Consider the following 19,422-nt stretch of genomic DNA (forward strand, 5'->3'; position numbering starts at 1 on the left):
GGTTGCATAATTCTTTTATGGGTTGTAGGTTTTAAAAAAATCTGTTTGATATTTGCAGAAACAAATTGGAGAAACATGGTGGAAACTTCAGATGGTCTGGAAACATCAGAAAATGAGAGAGAGGTTTCCTGTAGACACAGCACATCTGAAAAATCCAGTAAACTTCCATTTGACACAGCCCCTGTTGGTAAGCAGCCATCTTTAGTGGCCACAGGCAGTACTACCTCAGCTGCAAACCCTGGGAAACCAGCAGTGAGTGAGAAGGAGGAAGTGAAGCCTGATGACCTGGAATGGGCCTCGCAGCAGAGTACGGAGACCGGCTCTCTGGATGGGAGTTGCCGGGATATTTTGAATTCCTCCATCACCAGCACCACCAGCACCCTTGTTCCTGGCATGCTTGAAGAAGAGGAGGATGAAGAAGAAGAGGAAGAGGAGGATTATACCCATGAACCCATATCTGTAGAAGTACAGCTCAATAGTAGAATTGAGTCTTGGGTCTCTGAGACCCAGAGAACAATGGAAACTCTTCAGCTTGGGAAAACCCTTAATGGTTCTGAGGAAGACAATGCAGAGCAAAGTGGGGAAGAGGAAGCAGAGGTGCCTGAGGTGCTGGAGCCAGGGATGGACAGTGAGGCCTGGACTACTGACCACCAAGCAAGCCTGGAGCAGCAGAAGCCCAGCAACTGCAGCTCTCTGAGCAGCGAGCACTCCGATTCTAACCCTGCACCCCCAGATCTCTAACTCAGGAAATGTCTGCTTCTATCTCCAACCATGTAAGGGTTATAGCCATTATCTTTTATGCTTCATCTCAACATTTTGCACTGTCCAATATTTAATATATGTATTTAATTCCCGACAGAAATATTTTTGTAGCTGTCTTTTACTTGTTTTGTTATGACCTATAGCTTAGCTTTTAATTAGCATCTAAGTGTCTTTCTAAGAACTGTGGGAAATTCAGAATTGTTTCAGCTTATTTTATTATAGAAAATAATTATTTAAAAAAGAACAAGACCAGTTTTGAAGAAAATAAGTTTACAGTACTTATTGAGAGTCACTTGGAAAGTTAAAGATCAAGGTTTTAAGGGTAAGAGCAGTTATCAATGTTTGCTTCAAGACTACCCTTCTTTCACTCTAACCTGTCTGGCCAAAATATTTGGGCTTCTTCAAAAATGAACTGGCAGTAGAATTAGAAAACTTAAAAAAAGAAGCTGAGCATAAGTAAGTTCCCAAAGTGTTTTGTGTTAAGAATTGATGCATCTTTTTTTGGTCCACAAATGCTTGTTTCAGAAGTCACTGACCGTAATAACTGATCACAGTAGGGATGGGCTAAAACAGCCTCCAGTATGTGGGTTGGCAAAAGGGCCCCCACGATTAGAGTTGGCCTCATTTATGGAAAGTGATAGATGTTGTATTTAATTATGAAAAGTCACCCATGATGGGACCTTCAGGTTCTGTCTCAGATTTGCTGCTTACCTCAGGAATGCCTTTGTACATACTCATATTTACATAAAGTTAGGCAAATTTTGATATTGAATAACTGATTGTATGACTGCAGCTCTTAATTGATAATGATTCATAAACAAAGTCGTATATTGGTGTATTCTTTTGCATGCTTCTGATTCAGGACTCTCTAACGTTGAGATAGGGATTTGATGGGCTATCCAAATTTGTCCTGAGTAAGAAACCATTTCACCTTTTTTGAAATATATGTATTTTGCCTTTAGCCTCAAGCACTTGCCTTGTAACACTAACCATAGTTACTGATAGGAGGTCAGGGAAAGGAACTTTACATAACTTACATATATCCTGATAATCAAGGCTTGGAAGAGGAAGTTTTGAAGAAAAGAGCAAGTTGTTCTAATTGTGCTGAAACTATCAGATGATTTATAGTATGCAGCCATACACAGGTATTAATACTTGATCATTATTATTTATCCCTGCCCTTCTCTAGGAATATGTATACCTGCTGGGAGAAATACTGAGCTAATACTCCCTGGTAATGGTAGTGGTGACCTTGACAAGTTTATGTAATGGTGGGAGAATTACAAATTACCTATTTTGTGTCTTCCTTCCAACCCACCCCCAACTGACCAACAGACACACAGACACCCCATCTTTACACTTATAAGCTCCCAAAAGCAGGCACAGAACTGAGGAGGGAGGGGTATTTTTCCTGCCCTGGTTTTATAGGGCAGGCTTTGCCTCACAGAGGCAGGAGGAGAGAATTAGGCGATTCTTGACTGAACTCATTGGGACTACTGTGCTAGTTTTGATGTTTTTATAACGTTGGCATTTAATTACTGGAGAGATCAGATTCTTGATTGATGATTTAATATTTATGAATTGTGAAAGTTGAAGAGCATTGCTATGTATTGTAGAAAATGTCAGTCAACTTTATTAGTGTGCTAAAAAGGGATGTTATTCTATTGTCCTGTCCAAACTGCAGAATAGACTCTTTAAGCACAAAGTATCCAGTATTTAAAGGAACACAACATGTAAGGTATGAAGCCTCTGAAATAAAATCATGGATTTGTATGTGGCAGATCTTACTGTCCCTACACATTTGGAAGTGTTAGGTGGTTTAAAGAAATGATAGAGTTTTTGAACTACTGACATTCTTAAAAACAAACTTAAAAGCTTTTCAAACTTTTTAATGGTGTAAATTTCCTTTGTTCGGTGTCAGTAATTCAGTAACTCTTGATCAAGGTAAGGGCTTTTCAAAGGTTTCTTATATTTTATATCTCTTCTGAATGAGAGAATTCTCATTTTAGATTTTTGACATTTGTATCAAAAGAGAAGTTGAGGAAATCTTAGGAACACCCATAACTTTTCCTTTTGCTGTAGACATTAGAAGTGTTTAACTCCTTGTCCGATAGACGCTCCTGCACGTGCAGCATCTTCTGCCAGCAAACCCAGGGACCACAGCCTTTTTATATGAGACAGGTCACGCCTAGAGGACAGCCCCCACTTACTAAACGGAAGGTTGTTATGTTGAACTATGCTAAATAAATATTAATCATGTCTTTTAACTTGTTTCCTTTAGATAAATTCTGGGATGTGTACATTATATACAGGAGGAGGTGTAAAATTAAGGAAATGGTTTTTTTATGGGTCTGGGGTGAGTGCCTCTTTGGAGACCTTGAGTAAGGGTTTATCATCACAAGAAATAAGAAAGTGATTTTTTTTTCTTAGTGTATAGAGGTGGTTTTACTGGCAACAATTAACATTAGATTTCTACTTCAATATGTAAGTATCTGAATTACAATATGAATTGCACTCCCAAAACTAGATTTCTGCTTCATTAGGTTTGTTTACTGTGGAGATTACTTCTCAAAAGACAAATGTTCATATTAGCTTAAGTTCTGGTTTAAATATATTTGTAAATGATGTAATATATTTCTTTTGACTAAACATGGGAAAAATAATCTGTTATACATTGAAAAGTTTTTAAAGGCTTTGACTGGATGTCATTTTTGCAGAGATGGTATTTTATATGCTTCCAGTATTTGGAAATGAATTAGTCAAAAGGAATTTACATAGTTTAAATATTGAGAAATTAATATCCAAATAATGTACTTGTCTGATTTCTTAATAAACTGGGGGAGGTGGGGAGGGTGGTAATTGTAACGTGCAAATGAGTAGTGAACTCTACATTCGTTTTTCTTCTCTTTAACATAAAACTTAAATCTCAACACAGCGTTACTTTAATACATGTATAAATAAGTGTTACTGTTTGTAAAGCTGCTGTTTGCTTAAAAAAACTGTCATTTTAAGTATTTTCTGTGTGTTGTGCCAACAGGTTAGAACATTAACTTATCCATTTAAAAATTTTATCTTTTTTTAACTTAAAATTTTTTTCTGGAAAATAATTTATTTACAGGCATCTTCCCCTCCCTCTTCCAACCTTTATACATATACAGAATCAACCAAACTGTCTGCCTGGTCTGAAATCTGAATCCTAATTAATCATAGAGTTTAAACTTGGTTGGCACATCACACTTTAAAAGTATTTGTATTGTTTTGTAATTTAATTTCTAAAGATATCACATGAATTTATAATTTAATGTCTTAATTATAATGCTCTAATTAAAAATTAGCAAAATTAGTATGAATCATAACAAAAGGGTTGTTAGTTCTTTTGCTGTATGAAGGATAATTGTTATATCACATTTTAGGGGTAATAACAGCTTTTTTGCACTATGTAAATACTAGTGAAGATCCTTCTGTAACTAATAAAATTATTATTGAAATGCAGTCTATCATTTCAGAATAGGTACTTAAGAAATTCATGACTTCCTGATGGGTCTGCCAAAGAAAGTAGTAAAACCTGCAGAAAGATGTCATTTGTAAAAACCTCCACTTGGGATGGCAGAGCCTAGGCATCTAGCCAGAGCCATCGTAGTGTTAGAAGACTCCTCCTAAGCCTTTCCCAATATTATCGATATTATAACTCATGAGTCCTCACAACAGCCAGCCCTTTGAGGAAATACTGTTTCTCATTTTTTTAGATGAAACAGCATGGAGGTATTAACTTACCTAAGATTCCACAGGTAAATAGTAGAACTGGAATTCAAGCGCAGTCCATGGCACAGTCCATGCTGTTCTGTGCTTTGTTGTGTCACAGGATGCTCAGAGTGTGCAAACCGAACAGCTTCCCTCCCCTTCCTCAGTGTCTTCAGGGGTGAAATGTGCCAGACGGAACTGACGGCCTCGCTTACTGAGCCTCACCTCGTCACTGTAAAGTAGCCCCAGACCTTGTCACTGTGTCACAATGAAATGTAGGGAATCAGAAAAGAATAGACTCATCTATCAGAAAATAGTAGGATCACTGATTTTCATCATGAGAAGAAATTAATTTTTGGTGATTCAAAAAGAAAGGCAGCACACCTCAGTTGTATTGGAATATCCCCCACCTTTTTTCTTTTTTCTTTTTACCAAGGTTTCTACCACTTAAAAGTTCCTTTTCTGACAGTGATCAGTTTTTCTCCTAACTGTCCAGAAGAGGGTGTGCATGGCACCTGAAAATGGTCAAAGGCGGTTCCTATGTAATATTTATATGAACTATTTTTTTTTTTTTAATGGGGAAAATGGGAAGAGAAGTAATCCTGAACTGTGGGCTTTGCTATAGCTGGTGCTTAGCTCTGAAGTCGAAGCTGAGGACTTGGAAACCATACCCATAAGTATGCCATTTTAGAAAGATCACACCGTCAAAAGACATTTAGATTGCGTGTTACGCAGTTCAGTTCAATTTGAATTGTATAAGTTATTTTGAGTTGGATTCTGATGTCCTTGGATTCTTCTGACATGTATGAAATATGACACCTGGCTTATTACAGAATAGGTATTAACGGCAGCCTGTGGCTTGCAGGGCCCAAAGCATGCTCTGCTGGAGCTCCCACAGTGTGGGACTTGGAAAAGGGAAATGTTTCCATTCTGGACTTAATCTCAATCCCTGTATTTCTCTGCACTCCGCTCCCGCCATCTTTTTGACACTGAGTTAATTATTTGGCATCCTGTGGCAAGTAAAGAGACATTAAAAAAAAAAAGAGAGAGACATTTAACTCTTGCAGAAATGGGTTGAATAACTGCATCACTGTCACCTGGCTACCGGTATCCAAAGTCCTGGTGTGGAAGCAGTGGGTTGGAGCAAGTAAGATCCTGAGTTGCATGTAATTTGGAGCTACCAGCTGAGCATGATGGTCTTTATCCAGTGCATCTGTGAGCCATGGTTTGGAGCCTGGCGTGGTGGTTTTCTGTGGAGGGAATGAGTGCTTATCTCAAACCCCAGGTGTGGCCATGGCCTGGAGTTACCCAGAGGACAGGTTAGAAGCCTCGCCTGCCTGTGGTGGAATTCTGATCGGAGGCAGTGTGTGTGCTCATCTCCTTTGGGAAGGGGGCGAGAGGTGTGCACAGGTTCCCCAGGTTGTCTTCGCTTTACTTTTCTCTTTACCTGAGTTAGAGCACTTCCTGTTCCTTCGCAAACCTTCAGCTTGGGAATGGAATAAGGCATTAAAGTTAAAGCAGTTGCTTGGCCAGTTGGCTCACGGTTGAATGTCAACCTATGAACCAGGAGATCACGGTTTAATTCCTGGTCAGGGCACATGCCCGGGTTGCCAGCTTGTTCCGGTAGAAGGCATGCAAGAGGCATGCAGTCAATGATTCTGTCTCATCATTGATGTTTCTTTCTCTCTTCTCTCTGAAATCAATAAAAATATATTTTAAAAAATAAAATCCACATGTATACATTTAAAAAAAATTAAAGCAGTTAATTTTGTTAGTTCTGGTTAAGGAGAAATGATAAAAGTTTTAAAATTATTGGTTTCTCAGTCATGAGAGAAAAGTTCAGAGATGATCATCCCTGTCATTTTTCTTTTTTTTTCTTTTTTCTTTTCCTTTCCTAAAACCAATGTTGTAAGGCAAATGCTGAGTTTCTAGCAAGTGTTGTAACATTTATAACTAGGAAGGTAAGAAAGATCTATGTTGCTACTTTACAAATATTCAAACAGTGATGGTCAAGAAAAAGGTACAACCATTTCTTTAAGTTTCATTCTTTCCCTAATACTTAAGATTCGGCATTTAAACTGTTCCATAATCTTTTTGATAAAGGGATCAGCAAACTACAGCCTGTGTGCCAAATGGGCCAAAAGCCTGTTTTTATAAATAAAAAGTTTTGTTGGAACACAGTCATACCCATTCCTTCACATATTGTTTGTGGCTGCTTTCCTGCTACAGTGGCCGTGGAGTATTGGGGCAGCGAAGCCTAACATATTTGCTAGGACAGGCCCTCTACAGGGCCAGGCTCTGAAACAGACGATGTCTAACAGCACTGCGTTCTTGTGTGATTTCTCCCGGTTCTTCCTTTTATTTGCAGGAGTGATACATCTGTTAGGGATTTACATGCTGAAGAAGGGCTGTAAGCTCTGCCCAGCAGTAGAGGCATGGGGCTGCCTGGGAGGAGCACCATGGGAAACAAGCCTCTGACACACAGGCTCCTGTGTCTCCGTTCCCTCCGCACATCGGTGACTGGTTGAGTTCGTTGTAGGACCCTGAGATTTGGCTCGTCCTTGGGGAAACAGTGAGGCTATGCTTTGTTCAAGGAAGGTTATGAGTTGGAGCAGGGCTGGGTTCTGTGTGAAGGCCGCCACAGAACGCCAGCACCCCCAAAGGAGGTTGGTACCCAGAATGGGCCTTCGTCATTCAGCCAGTCGCCATAGTTCCCTTGAAAATTGAAACGGGGGGCCACAGAAAATTGGAACTGGGGGCCACAGAATGGGTATGCTGAGACGGTAGAGAGGCCCGAGAACAACAGAGCAAGGAGCTGCCTTCTATCCTGACAGCTTTGCGGGTTTAGCCTGTTCCTAGGCTTTTGATCGGTAGTTTTTTGTTTCCGCAATTATGGAGAGCTTGTGTGCTTTTGACAACAGAGTCCTACATAGATGATCTTGAAGGTTCCTTTGGACACAAATGTTCTTATGGCTCTATAAAGAGCGGGGTTCACCATATATGCATTAAGAACTTGCTACCTTCAATGTGATGTGCCAAAAGCTAGTTATGTGTCCGGTAGCTGGGGGGCGTATAGAAAGGCCCCAGGGCCATAGTGGGGATGTCTGCAGCTGGGACACAGCTGGTCTGGGTACTTCCTGATGTGGAAGCATTTCAGTAGCTCCAACAGTCACCGTCACCATTTCACCCAGATAGCTGTCTAGAACCAACAGGCCTGGACATCATCCTTGATCCCTTTCCTTCTCACACATCCAGTCTGTCAGGAAAGTTGGTTAACTTCACAGCAAGATGTATTCAGAATCCAAGGACCTAACACTCCTTCCTCTCTTCACCATCTCTCACCTGGAATGTTCCAGGCATCTCCCTCTGACCATAATGCTTTCACTCTTGTCCTATGGTTTGTTCTCCACACAGCAGCCGTAATGATCCTGCTAAAAATCTAAACAGATATCTCCTCTCTTCTGAACCCTGCAGTGGTTCCCACCTCCCCCAGAGGAGATGCCTTCTTTCTGATTCACAGTGGTTCACATGCACGTGCACTTCACACAGTGGCCTCCTTGCAGGAGGTCTGGAACATGCTGCCGAGTATGCTCCTGCCTCAAAGACTTCGCAGTGTCTGTTCCCTCTGCTGGAAAGTTCGTCCACCCGCTCCTGCACCTCCTTTGGGTCTTTGCTCAAATGCACCTGTCACATGCTTCATCACTTGACTCCCAATACTGTTCCGTCTTCCCTGTTTGCAGTTATCCTCAAACCCGGTCTCTTCCTCTCTTCCCCCATTTGCACTTACCAAGCTGTAACTTCCTGTTAAGCTTATCTCACTTCTCTCTTCCTCCCCTACTTCCCCTACTAAGCTCTGCGGGCAGGGACTTTGAACTGTTTTGTTACTTATTTATCCTCAGTGTTTATTAACACAATGCCTGGCGCAATATAGGCACTCAGTAAATCTTCGTTGAGTGAATGAACGAGAGGAGGCTGAATGAAGTCAGAAAATGGGCATTTGAAATGCACTCAACGCTCTGCAGCATTTACCTGGTACATACTTGCTGACTCCCCGACTACTCCTATTTTCTCACATTTTTTCAGGGTTTGGGATTGGAAGAAAAACAAATGTGAATCTCAAATATTGGGGTAGAAAAGCCTCACCCTAGAATAGGGGGAGGTGAACAGGTATGTGCCATAATCAAACTTGATGGGGGTAAGAATGCACAAGAACTTCCGGTGTCTACAGTGATTTAGGGTGTATGAGCAGAACATGAGAGTGTGGTCTCTTACTCTTTATATTTTATGTGCTTGAGTATTTAGTGAGAATTACCGAAAGGAACGACCAACAAAAAATAGAACCATTTTCTGTTCCAGCGATTTTCCACGGGTGTGCCACAGCAGGCACTCTGGTGTGCTGCAAGAAATTTTAAGACATGCAATGCCTGACTATTGAGTCAGGGGCACTGACCTATTTTCCTTTAGATCGTCAAATAAATAATTGACAACAAGCAATACAGCAGTAGCTGTCCAGTGTGAATGAATAAAAATTATGCCTATTTTTTTTGGTCCAATTAGAAAAAAAAAAAATTATTTGCTGCAGTATTTTAGTAGTTTACATCTGCCATGAGATTAAAAAAAAAAAAAAAGTTGAAAATTGCTGTTCTATTCCATCACTGACTTCCCAAGCTTTACCTAAGACTAAAGTACATTGGCCAAAAAAGTTAGTGGTAGAATCCTGGCCAGTTTTTCTTAATGGTCATGGGTTTGATTCCCGGTCAAGAGACTGTTTGGGCAACAACCAATCTGTTTCTCTCATCCATGGTCCTCTCCTCTTTCACCCACCCCCCTCCCTCCACTCTCTAAAAAGAAAATAAACAAACAAACAAAAAAACAAATAAACAAAAAAATATATATATATATATCTTTAGATGAGGATTAAAAAAAAATTAGTGGTAGAAATAAAACTATAAGTCAGTCTTAGATCCCTGTCTTGTTTGATTTATTCGATAGCAAATAGTTATGATTTAATAAGTATCCTGTAGCTACAGATTTTATCTTTTTCCTATGAACCGGAAATTGTGCCACTTCATCCTTCACTTGGCCTAACTCTCCCCCAGTAATGAGAAATGTGGCTCACACCTATGACTTCCCCATCTGCTCTCTAGCCAGAGCAAGGTGCTTTAATCTTCAGAGAAAGTTTGAAGATTGTGTTGGCAACCCACTTATCTGGTTTCCTTAGCAACCAGTGCACAGTACAGTGACGGCATCCCTTGCTCAGAATAGAAATTGAGTAAGCCTGATCATGGTGCCCCAGATTGGCTCAGGGATGCTTTAACTCTTCAAAGACTCTTCCTCACCTGGCCCTTTGTGATAGCAAACCTTAAAGGGATAGCTTCCTGGGGTATAATAAATCACAGCAAAAGCTCGGGACCTGGGTCCACAGCCTGGACTGTGTTCAGCCAACTCACCCTCCCCAGTTATAGAGACCCTGGAAATGTTGAGCAAACCCTTTTAATCCAGGAATTTAAGAAAAATTTTCTATGTTCTTGTAACTGTTGCAGCAATGTGGGTATGCTGCCACCAGTTTTCATAAACTTAAGCTGCCAAGACATTTAGGAAAAGCATAAAGAAAAAAAAAATAAAAGAACTTTTAAAAGAAATCACTGGTAAAGAACTGACTAGGGCCGAAACTGGTTTGGCTCAGTGGATAGAGCATCGGCCTGCGAACTCAAAGGTCCCGGATTAGATTTCAGTCAAGGGCATGTACCTTGGTTGCGGGCACATCCCTGATAGGGGGTGTGCAGGAGGCAGCTGGTCGATGTTTCTCTCTCATCGATGTTTCTAGTTCTCTATCCCTCTCCATTCCTCTCTGTAAAAAAAAAATCAATAAAAATATATTTTTAAAAATGGTAAAAATTTTAAAGAAAGAACTGACTAGGCATCTATTGATTTGCCTGCTTACTATGTCTCTTCTTTGGGGAATGGGTCCATGCCTGCCCAGCCCAGCCCCACCAATTTTTTAATTGCAACAGAAACAGTTAATGGATCCTGAAACCATTGATTGGTCTGGAATGCCGAAACAGTTCATCCAGGCTGGGTCAATGGGTCTTTTTTTTTTTTTTTTTTTTTAGATTTTTGGGTTTGGACTGAGAGAGATTGATTGACTCCATTGGTCTTTGGTGCCTGGATTTTAAGACAGGAATCTCCAACACCAGGGGTGGCCATAAAAAAGCAAAGTCTGGGTCAAAGTGTTGAGCAGGTTTCCTGACCATCAGAAGTTTCCTTGCCTCCAACATCCAATTGCCTTTGACTCTCCAACAGGGGAAGATTTATTGTATGTCAGGCAGTTTTTTCCTAATATGTTAGACCAGGGAACACAAAGTTCAACAGCTTTGGCCACAGAGTACTTTCTCTCTGCAAAAACTATGAACATCCTAGAGAACCAGTTTTCATGTATTGTGCATCATAAGTTGCTTAAGGTCTTGGCGGGGATTCTCGGTTGGTTAGAGTGTTGTTCTGGTACACCAAGGTTGCAGGTTCAATCCCCAGTCCCTTCCCCCCCCCCCTTTCTCTCTATCAGTCAATAAATAAAGCAAAGTAAAACATGTGGCTTAAACTATGAAGGTCCTGGAGGAGGGGATGTGTACCCAGAGACTGATGAACTGCTCTAACTCAAGTTCTCAGCCACAGCGACTTTCTCCCCAGGGGAATGTTTGGCAAATCTGGAAATATTTTGATTCTCACAACTGGAGAGGGTGCTACTAGCATCTACTGGGCCGACACCAGAGAAGCTGCTAAGCATTGCACAATGCAGAGGATTGCGCCCCCTTCCTCCCCACAACAAAGAATTATTTGACCCAAAATGTCAATAGTGCAGAGCTTGGAAAACTGGACTGATTAAGCCCCGAGATGCTCCTTAGTCCTGGGTTCAGGGCCCCACGTAGGTGGGCGTGTACTCACACGGTGCAGTCAAATTCTCGTGGCCTCTGCTTCTGGCACATGTTTAGTTAGACATTCTCTAATGTTCCAGAGTGGACTTAGCCAGACACATTCAGATCTTCTGGAGAGAGCAGACCTCCCCCCTGCCCTACTTCCTGGGGCAAAGGATGAGGAGAGTTCACCCCCAGCTTCTGATCACATGCCAGTGCCTCCTCCCACATCTCCCAGTTATTTTCTCCCATCACATGCGGAGGCGTGTGCGGAGCAAAAGGGCATGGAGGCACCTCTGACAAAGGCTGTGGGTGAACGCTCCAAGGAAAGCATGAGTCAAGCGCCAGCAGAAGCTGGGAGAATGCGCTGGTCTGGCCCCGACCGCACAATCGAATGTTTCGAGAGTGGTGGGGACAGCTTAAGTGTGACTCCCCGGAGTGGAATCCAGCCACCTGCTCTAGCGAGCAACCTCCCCGGGCCGGTGCATTAAAGCATCCCGTATCACTCCGACCACTTCTTAAGGAACCACGCCCCTCAGGAGCACCCTTGGCCAGGCGCTTGGAAATGCCTGAGAAGAGAACGGAGCACAAAACCCACGCTGTGCTACAAAGGATTCACTTCCTTCTTGAAGTCATCGCATCCTGGCTTGCCCCAGAGTCAGGGGCTCCTCAGATGTGGGACTTCATTAGAAAGCCAAGATAGTCTCCGTTGTTTGTGAAGAGCAATCACCCTATTGTTCAGAGACTTACTAAGTCACGAAATGTGTGCCCCTTATTACATCTTAATTGAATTACTTGGTTGTTGCTGATGATATGCCCGAGACTGAGTGAGGTACCCTGGCGGCCGAGAGAAGTCCGGGCAGTCCTGACTCACACATAGTTGTGTGCTGAGCATGCGAGACCCTTTGCTTGGGACTCAGAGCATTTCCCCAGACAAACCATCCATTCTAAAGTGCTGATGAGACTTCAAGCTAAACCCCAGAAGCCCTAAGTACAACTCATATTGGAGTTGAAATGACAGAACACGCCCCCCTCAACTACTGGAAACAATGCTATTGCAAATGTAGTATTTCAGCTACATAGGTTGAAACTGGGGTTGTGATTTCCCTTTATTTCTAAGAGAAAGTGAATATAATAGGATAATAGGTGCACAGTCACAGTTTCCTGGCCCCACCTACTAACACAGAGGCTGCCTGGCGCCTGGCTACCTTCTTATGTCTGCAAATGTTCTTCAACTCCAAGAAAAGTGGCTGGGTGGTTCAGTTGGTAGTTCATTTGGTTAGAGCATCATCCCAATATACCGCTGCTATAGGTTGCAACCCCAGTTAGGGCATCAACCAATGAATGCACAAATAAGTGAAATAAGTCAATCTCTCTCTCTTTCTTCAGGTGTTGAGTCTCAGTGACTTACCCAAGTGATTCTCTTTTGCATTCTCCCCATTATTGCTTCAACTCAAGTTAACTTGACTAATTTTGCTGTCCTCTGTCATCTCACTTCTCATCTGCTCTTCTCTGGCCCACTACCCTGTTTCCTCAAAAATAAGACAGTGTCTTATATTAATTTTTGCTCCCAAAAATGTGCTAGGTCTTATTTTCAGGGGATGTCTTATTTTTTCCATGAAGAAGAATATGGTACACATTTATTGTTAAATGAAAATAAAGAAAACTTATTACCTATATATGGTACGGTAGTACGGTAGTTGTCAACACAAACCAAACTGTGAATCTTACAGTATCAAGAATTTACTCATTTAATCAATGACAATCATGTCATCATCTTCTGGAACATCATCATAACAATCCAATTCCTGAATTTCCTGGTGAATTTCTTGTGATTCCATTTCTTTCAGATTCAGTGGACCAAATCTCTCATGTTTAGACTGGGAGGCCTTATTTTTGGGGGATGCCTTATATTTCACTCAAGGAAACCTGTAAGTAGGTCTTATTTTCAGAGAATGTCTTATTTTTGGGGGAACATGGTAGATATTGTAAGACAAGGTCTCTTTCATTCTCTGATTCTCTTACAATTGTCCATGAACTACTAGATGTGAGTAGAGCCAAGTGTACAGGTGTAGAAACATATTATTTAGTCTCAGCTCTGCCATCTTCTAGCAGTGGGCCTTGATCAAGCCATGGGATTGCTGGAGAGTAAATGTATTAGTGCACGTGAAAGCGATGCAATCACGTGACTGGTGCTAGTGCAGATGTTGGAGAAGGTGTGTTTAAGTGCACTGCCTGGGGGGTGCCCTCACTGATTTCACATTGCTACTCGGCCACATTGAGGAGTGGGATGAAAAGCAGCCTATGAATTCATTCTGCTCTTAGAGAAAGCATCGCTCATGCTCACAAAAGTGCAATGTTTATTTTCACACACACACTCACACAAAAGTCTAGAGAAATAGCTTGCGATCCTGAAAGAACAGGTTTGTTTTCATCCGTGAACACCACGATTACAAAAATGATCATGTTTCTTTTGTTGTCTTTGCTGCTTGGAGCTCAGAATTAAATTGACAGCCTACTTAGCATGTTTATTTGCCCTTCTGTCAGACACTTTATATGCAATCCTTGCTGTCACCTGAATTTCCTTCTTGTTTGTTATCTTCACTTGGTTCTTCAAGGTACAGGGGTGGGCAAAAGTAGATTTACAATTGTTCATATGGGAATAATACAATAAATAAATAGATAGATAGATAGATAGATAGATAGATAATACAAGTACACTGTGTTTCGTGTACTTACAACAATAAACATACTTTTGCCTACCTCCTGTATTTAGTTCACAAGTTAATGGATGGATACATTCTTGTTGTAAAGATGAAAAGACCTCAGCCGAGACTGGTTTGGCTCAATGGATAGAGCGTCGGCTTGAGGACTGAGGGGTCCCGGGTTCGATTCCGGTCAAGGGCATGTACATTGGTTGCGGGCATATCCCCAGTAGGGGGTGTGCAAGAGGCAGCTGATCAATGACTCTCTCTCATCGATGTTTCTAACTATCTCCCTTCCTCTCTGTACAAAATCAATAAAATATATATATTTTTAAAAAAGATGAAAATACCTCAGAATTATACAGAACAAAACTTGAAAGAACTCATGCATTATTTATGATGTATCAATAGTATTCTATTTGTGCAAGTAGGCTCATATCCACTTGGAATGATATTAGGAATAATTAAGTTTTTTTTTTTAAAAAAAACACCAAAAACTTTATTTGAAAGCTTACTACTATGCTAGATACATTCACATGTCTTAATTCTAACAGCCCATTTTACAGATAAGGCAAGTGAGTGAGGTTGTTGGTTGTTCAAAGTCATAGAGAGTAAATGGCAAAGCTGGGAATGAAACTCAGGACTGGGGGTCAGAGTTTGCATGTGAGTTCCTTTATATGTTTGCTTTTAACCGTCTCACCCCTCCCAGCAAAAAGGGGGATGACAAAGCCAATGCACAGCCTTGGTGGTGTGGATGTGATGGGAGAGCCTTGTGACTGCTCTGCATTACAGCTATTCCTCCCTCAGGCCACCAGGCTCATTTAGGTAGTTCGGCCCCGGGCATCTTTCTCTTTGAGTGCCAGCAGAGGTCTGATCTTGTGCTAACTCCAGAAGACTCAGCAAATGTCAGGGGTGAGAAAGGCAGCTTTTAACCTCCTCCCCCAGCGACCTTGCCTGCTGATCGCTGGGCTGCCGCTCTCAGGCCAGAACACGGCGTGTCCTCTCTCTTTTCTCTTTTCGGAAGAGGCAGTAGCAGCACCTGTACTGCTCACAGCTGGTCAGGGGTCTGGTGGAAAGAAATTGCTCACTTCCGGGTCCTGTCCCACCTGCGCCCACCTCCCTGCAACCATGGCAAATTCTTTTATTTAGTTATTTATTTATTATTAAATATATTTTATTTATTATTTACAGAGAGGAAGGGAGAGAGATAGAGTTAGAAACATCCATGAGAAAAAGTCATGAGAGTCATGGATCAACTGCCTCTTGCACGCCCCCTACTGGAGATGTGCCCGCAGCCAAGGTATTATACATGCCCTTGACCAGAATCGAACCTGGGACCCTTCAGTCTGCAGGCTGACGCTCTATCCACTGAGCCAAACCGGTTTGGGCCCATGGCAAGTTCTTATTGCTCTGTAACAAGTCTGCCTGGTCTCCTCCCTGGCCACCCCTTCCAGCAATTGGTACCGGCTTCCCCCTCCTCCTCGGCCCCGGCCAGAGGACACAGCTATGGGCGCACCCGCTGCCCGCGGTCCCGGCCAGCAGGCGGGCACAGTTCTATTTTCATCCGAATTCCCAGCATCCGGAGAAAGAACTTGGCCGCTCCTGCCCACCAGAGTCCCGGCGCGGGAGCAGAGCCCGCAGGCTCCTCTGTAACCTTCCTCTGACTGGGACCCGGAGACAAAGGTGAACTTGAGGGCTGCGGGGACACAGCTTCCCTTTATGCTCCCAGGCCCCCGGGCCGTCTGCTCTCACACTGAGGCCCCTTTGTCCCGGGCCGGCCTCACTGCCCCCCGCGCCCCGCCCGGAGAGGGGCTTTGGGCTTCGCGGACGCACACTGGCCCTTTCTTCTCGGGGCGCCTGCGGCTTTGATGCTGCGCGCCTGGCAGCCTGGCAGCCTGGCAGCCTGGCTCTCCGTGGTCTTTCCTGGGAGGCCGTGCGGGAGCAGCAACCGGGCTCCCGGGAGAGGCACGGCCGGGGCCCCGCGGAGCCGACGGCCGCAGCGCTGCGGAGGCCTGGGAGGAGCCCTGGCCGAGTTCATCCAGACCCCCATCAGCCCAGACACCATCAGCTCGACACCCACCAGCCCGGACCCCCATCAGCCTGACTCCCATCAGCCCAGACCCCCATCAGCCCGACACCCACCAGCCCCAACACCCATTACCCTGGACCCCCCATCAGCCCAGATACCCACCAGCCCCGACACCCATCAGTTGGACCCCCATCAGCCCGGACCCCCATCAGCCCCAACACCCATCAGCCCCGACACCCATCAGTTGGACCCCCATCAGCCCGGACACCCACCAGCCTGGACCCCCATCAGCCCGAACCCCCATCAGCCCGGACACCCATCAGCCCGGATACCCACCAGCCCCAACACCCACCAGCCGGGACCCCCATCAGCCTGCTGTGGTTCCAGACCTTGACCATTGGCATCACTCCACCTGGCAATGCTAGCTACTTCTAGGAACTCATCCTGTACACCAGGATATTGGTATTTTTCACTCTCATCTTTTTAAAATTTTTCTAAACATGCAGAAAAAAAATGGATTTTTTTCAGCTGTACAGTGGATAGTCATATACTCATTATCTAGAATCTGCGATTCACATTTTGTACGGAGGAGTTAGTTACAAGAGCTATCCTAGTCCCATAGTGTGTGTGTGTGTGTGTGTGTGTGTGTAGATCTAAATGCCTCCCCACCCCCTTTCTTGAATTATGGCACATTTGTATAATGGTACTACATAGAAATTAAAATAATATCATACAGTTAGTGACACGAAAAAAAAAAAGTGGTGTTTTTATGTTAAATGAGAGGGAAACAAGTAGAAACTATGCACAATATCAAGTTATCTTTTGTTTTAAAAAAGGATCATGCATAGGAAATAAAACACCCTGAGATTATCTATTAAAATGTTAACAGGACAATTGAAATTGTCACTAAATTAGAATATGGTTGAATTTAATTTTCATCTGGCTTATTTTATTTCTTTTAATGAAATACTATGTTAAGTGAAAAGGGAGATTTAAGACATGTGATCAGTTCAAGAGACCAACAGGATTATCCTACCACCATTCATCTTGACGCAAGTCCTGGGCCATCCCAACTCCTGTGTAACATTCCTGCATCACCTGCATGCTGCTGGGGGGGCGGGGGGATTGAATCACTTTTACACCCCACACAGTTTCCCTTTTCTCTGCTGTGCCCTCTCTCCTGCAGCACACTGATTCCACTCTCTCGCCACTGCTTCTTAGGCCAGTGCGGCTCCTCAGCCACTGAGGAGAGACCTCTAAATTCACTTTTCGCACTGAAAGTACATCTCCTCTGGGGTGAAATTCCCCTCCTTAAAGAGAGGGCCAGGGATTAACCCAGAGGCGCTGTGCCTCCCCCTCCACCACCCTCCCAACCCCCCTTTCTCTGGTAGAGGCCTGGCCCCAGTAGACTCCAGGGGGTGCGTTAGCGGGGCTCCTGGGGGACCTTCAGGGCCAGCTGGATAATGTTTTCCTCACCAGTCACGCAGTGGCATGTTCAGAGGCTGCAGTAATAACCGCTCACTCTGTGCACATACTTTCAGTTCACAAAGTAAACTGGCTGACTCTTACAGTGGTTCCCAGAGCAAAATAAAAAAGCATTTGGAGATAAACATGGAGTTGCCAACTTTTTTTTATTATTATTAAATTATTATATGTGTACATATCTTACCATTGCCCACCCCCCCACTCCCATACATGCCCTCCCTCCCCAGAGTTTTGTGTCCATTGGTTATACTTATATGCATGCATACAAGTCCTTCAGTTGATCTGAGTTGCCAACTTTTATTTTGCCACATAAAACCATTAAAAAAAAAAAAACCTGTTTATGATTACTGTTACTTTATAACAAAATAGACATTTTATCATACACACAATATAGGAAATACAAATTCAAATATGAGACAGGTGTTTTTGAATTGAGGTAACATTGGTTAATAATGTTTATAAATTCCAGGTATATGACATTATAATTCTATATCTGTATACTCTATTATTTCATGCTTACCACAAAAAGTCTAGTTTCCATCCTTCACCATATATTTTCATCCCCTTTACCCATTTCAATCTCCTCCTACTCCCTACCCCTCTGATAATCACCAATTTGCTGCCTGTATCTATGAATTTGTTTTTGAAAATACAGTATTTAAATGTTACTGTATAAAAACTCTTACTATAAGGTCCACCTTTCCCCCTATGAACTTTTAAAATCATTACGATTTTTATGTAAACTGGCAAAAACTTTTTCAAAAACAAGTACTGGGTTGGGAACCAGCATTTAGAAACCATTTCTCTATTGTTTTTGATCCTGATGATCATCCACTTGCACCTGCGGAAACAGATTCACAGACCATCAGCTGATAAGTGGTTGAATTAGACTTCAAGTGCAAGTCTGTCTTCTCCAGAACCAGCGATGTCCCTGTGTCTGTATAACCAGGCTCCCTTCTTCTAGGAAATAGCTGACCAGAAAACAGGCCTGATTTGCTTTTCAAAGTCTTATTTAAACTTGGGTCACCAGATTAAACTCAGTGGAACAAATTTTATCTTTGAACTAAAAATCATCTACACTAATAAAAGAGAAACATGCAAATTGACCATCCCTCCGCTAACCCACAGATAATCAGGAATGAGTATGTAAATTAGCCCAACAAAGATGGCAGCAGCCACAGAGCTGGAATTAGCAGGAGGCTTGGGTTGCCCACAACAATGGAGGAAGCCAAGCTTCCCACCTGCTCTGGCCAGCCCTGGCCTCTGCTCAAGGCTACAAAGTTTCAATTGTAGAAGATAAATAAATCACAGATAACTGTGTCCAGTCAGCCCTGGCCTCTCCGCTCAAGGAGGTGCTGAAAAGAAAAAAGAAAAAAATGAGTGGCTGGAAGCCTGGATTGCCGGGGGGGGGGGGGGGGGGGGGGGGGGGCGCTGCCAGCCTGAAAACAGCCCTCAGCCCCTCACCCCATCAGTGGGGGTCAGTTGGAAGAGATCAGGACAGCAGGGAGAGAAAGTGGGGGTGAGCAGGCCACCAAGGGGAGCAGTTGGGGATGAGCAGGCGAGCAGGGGAGGCAGTTGGGGGTGATCAGGTTGGTAGAGAAAGGGGGTACATTTGGAGGTGAGCAGGCCTGCAGCAGAGGGCAGTTGGGGGCAAGCAGGTGGGCAGGCAGAGTGGTTAGTGGCAATCAGGCAGGCAGGCAGGTGAGTGGTTAGGAGCCAGCAGTCCCAGATTGTGAGAAGGATGTCCGACTGCCGGTTTAGGCCTGATCCCTGTAAACCGGCAGTAGGA

The 19,422-nt window shown here is 43.4% G+C and overlaps 1 protein-coding gene across 7 annotated transcripts in view; it reads left to right on the forward strand.

The window, feature by feature from the left end:
• SECISBP2L (SECIS binding protein 2 like) overlaps window positions 1-4,250 on the forward strand; it is a 53,201-nt gene extending 48,951 nt beyond the window's left edge. For all 7 annotated transcript variants that reach the window (XM_036442778.2, XM_045582746.1, XM_045582748.1 and 4 more), the window contains one exon: window positions 59-4,250. In XM_036442778.2, the coding sequence (XP_036298671.1) occupies window positions 59-741 (683 nt within the window). In that variant the 3' untranslated portion in view covers window positions 742-4,250. The remainder of the gene's footprint in view (window positions 1-58) is intronic.
• The last annotated feature ends 15,172 nt before the right edge of the window (window positions 4,251-19,422 follow it).

Source organism: Pipistrellus kuhlii, unplaced genomic scaffold (genome assembly GCF_014108245.1).
Source record: "Pipistrellus kuhlii isolate mPipKuh1 unplaced genomic scaffold, mPipKuh1.p scaffold_m20_p_1, whole genome shotgun sequence".
Lineage (NCBI taxonomy): Eukaryota > Metazoa > Chordata > Mammalia > Chiroptera > Vespertilionidae > Pipistrellus > Pipistrellus kuhlii.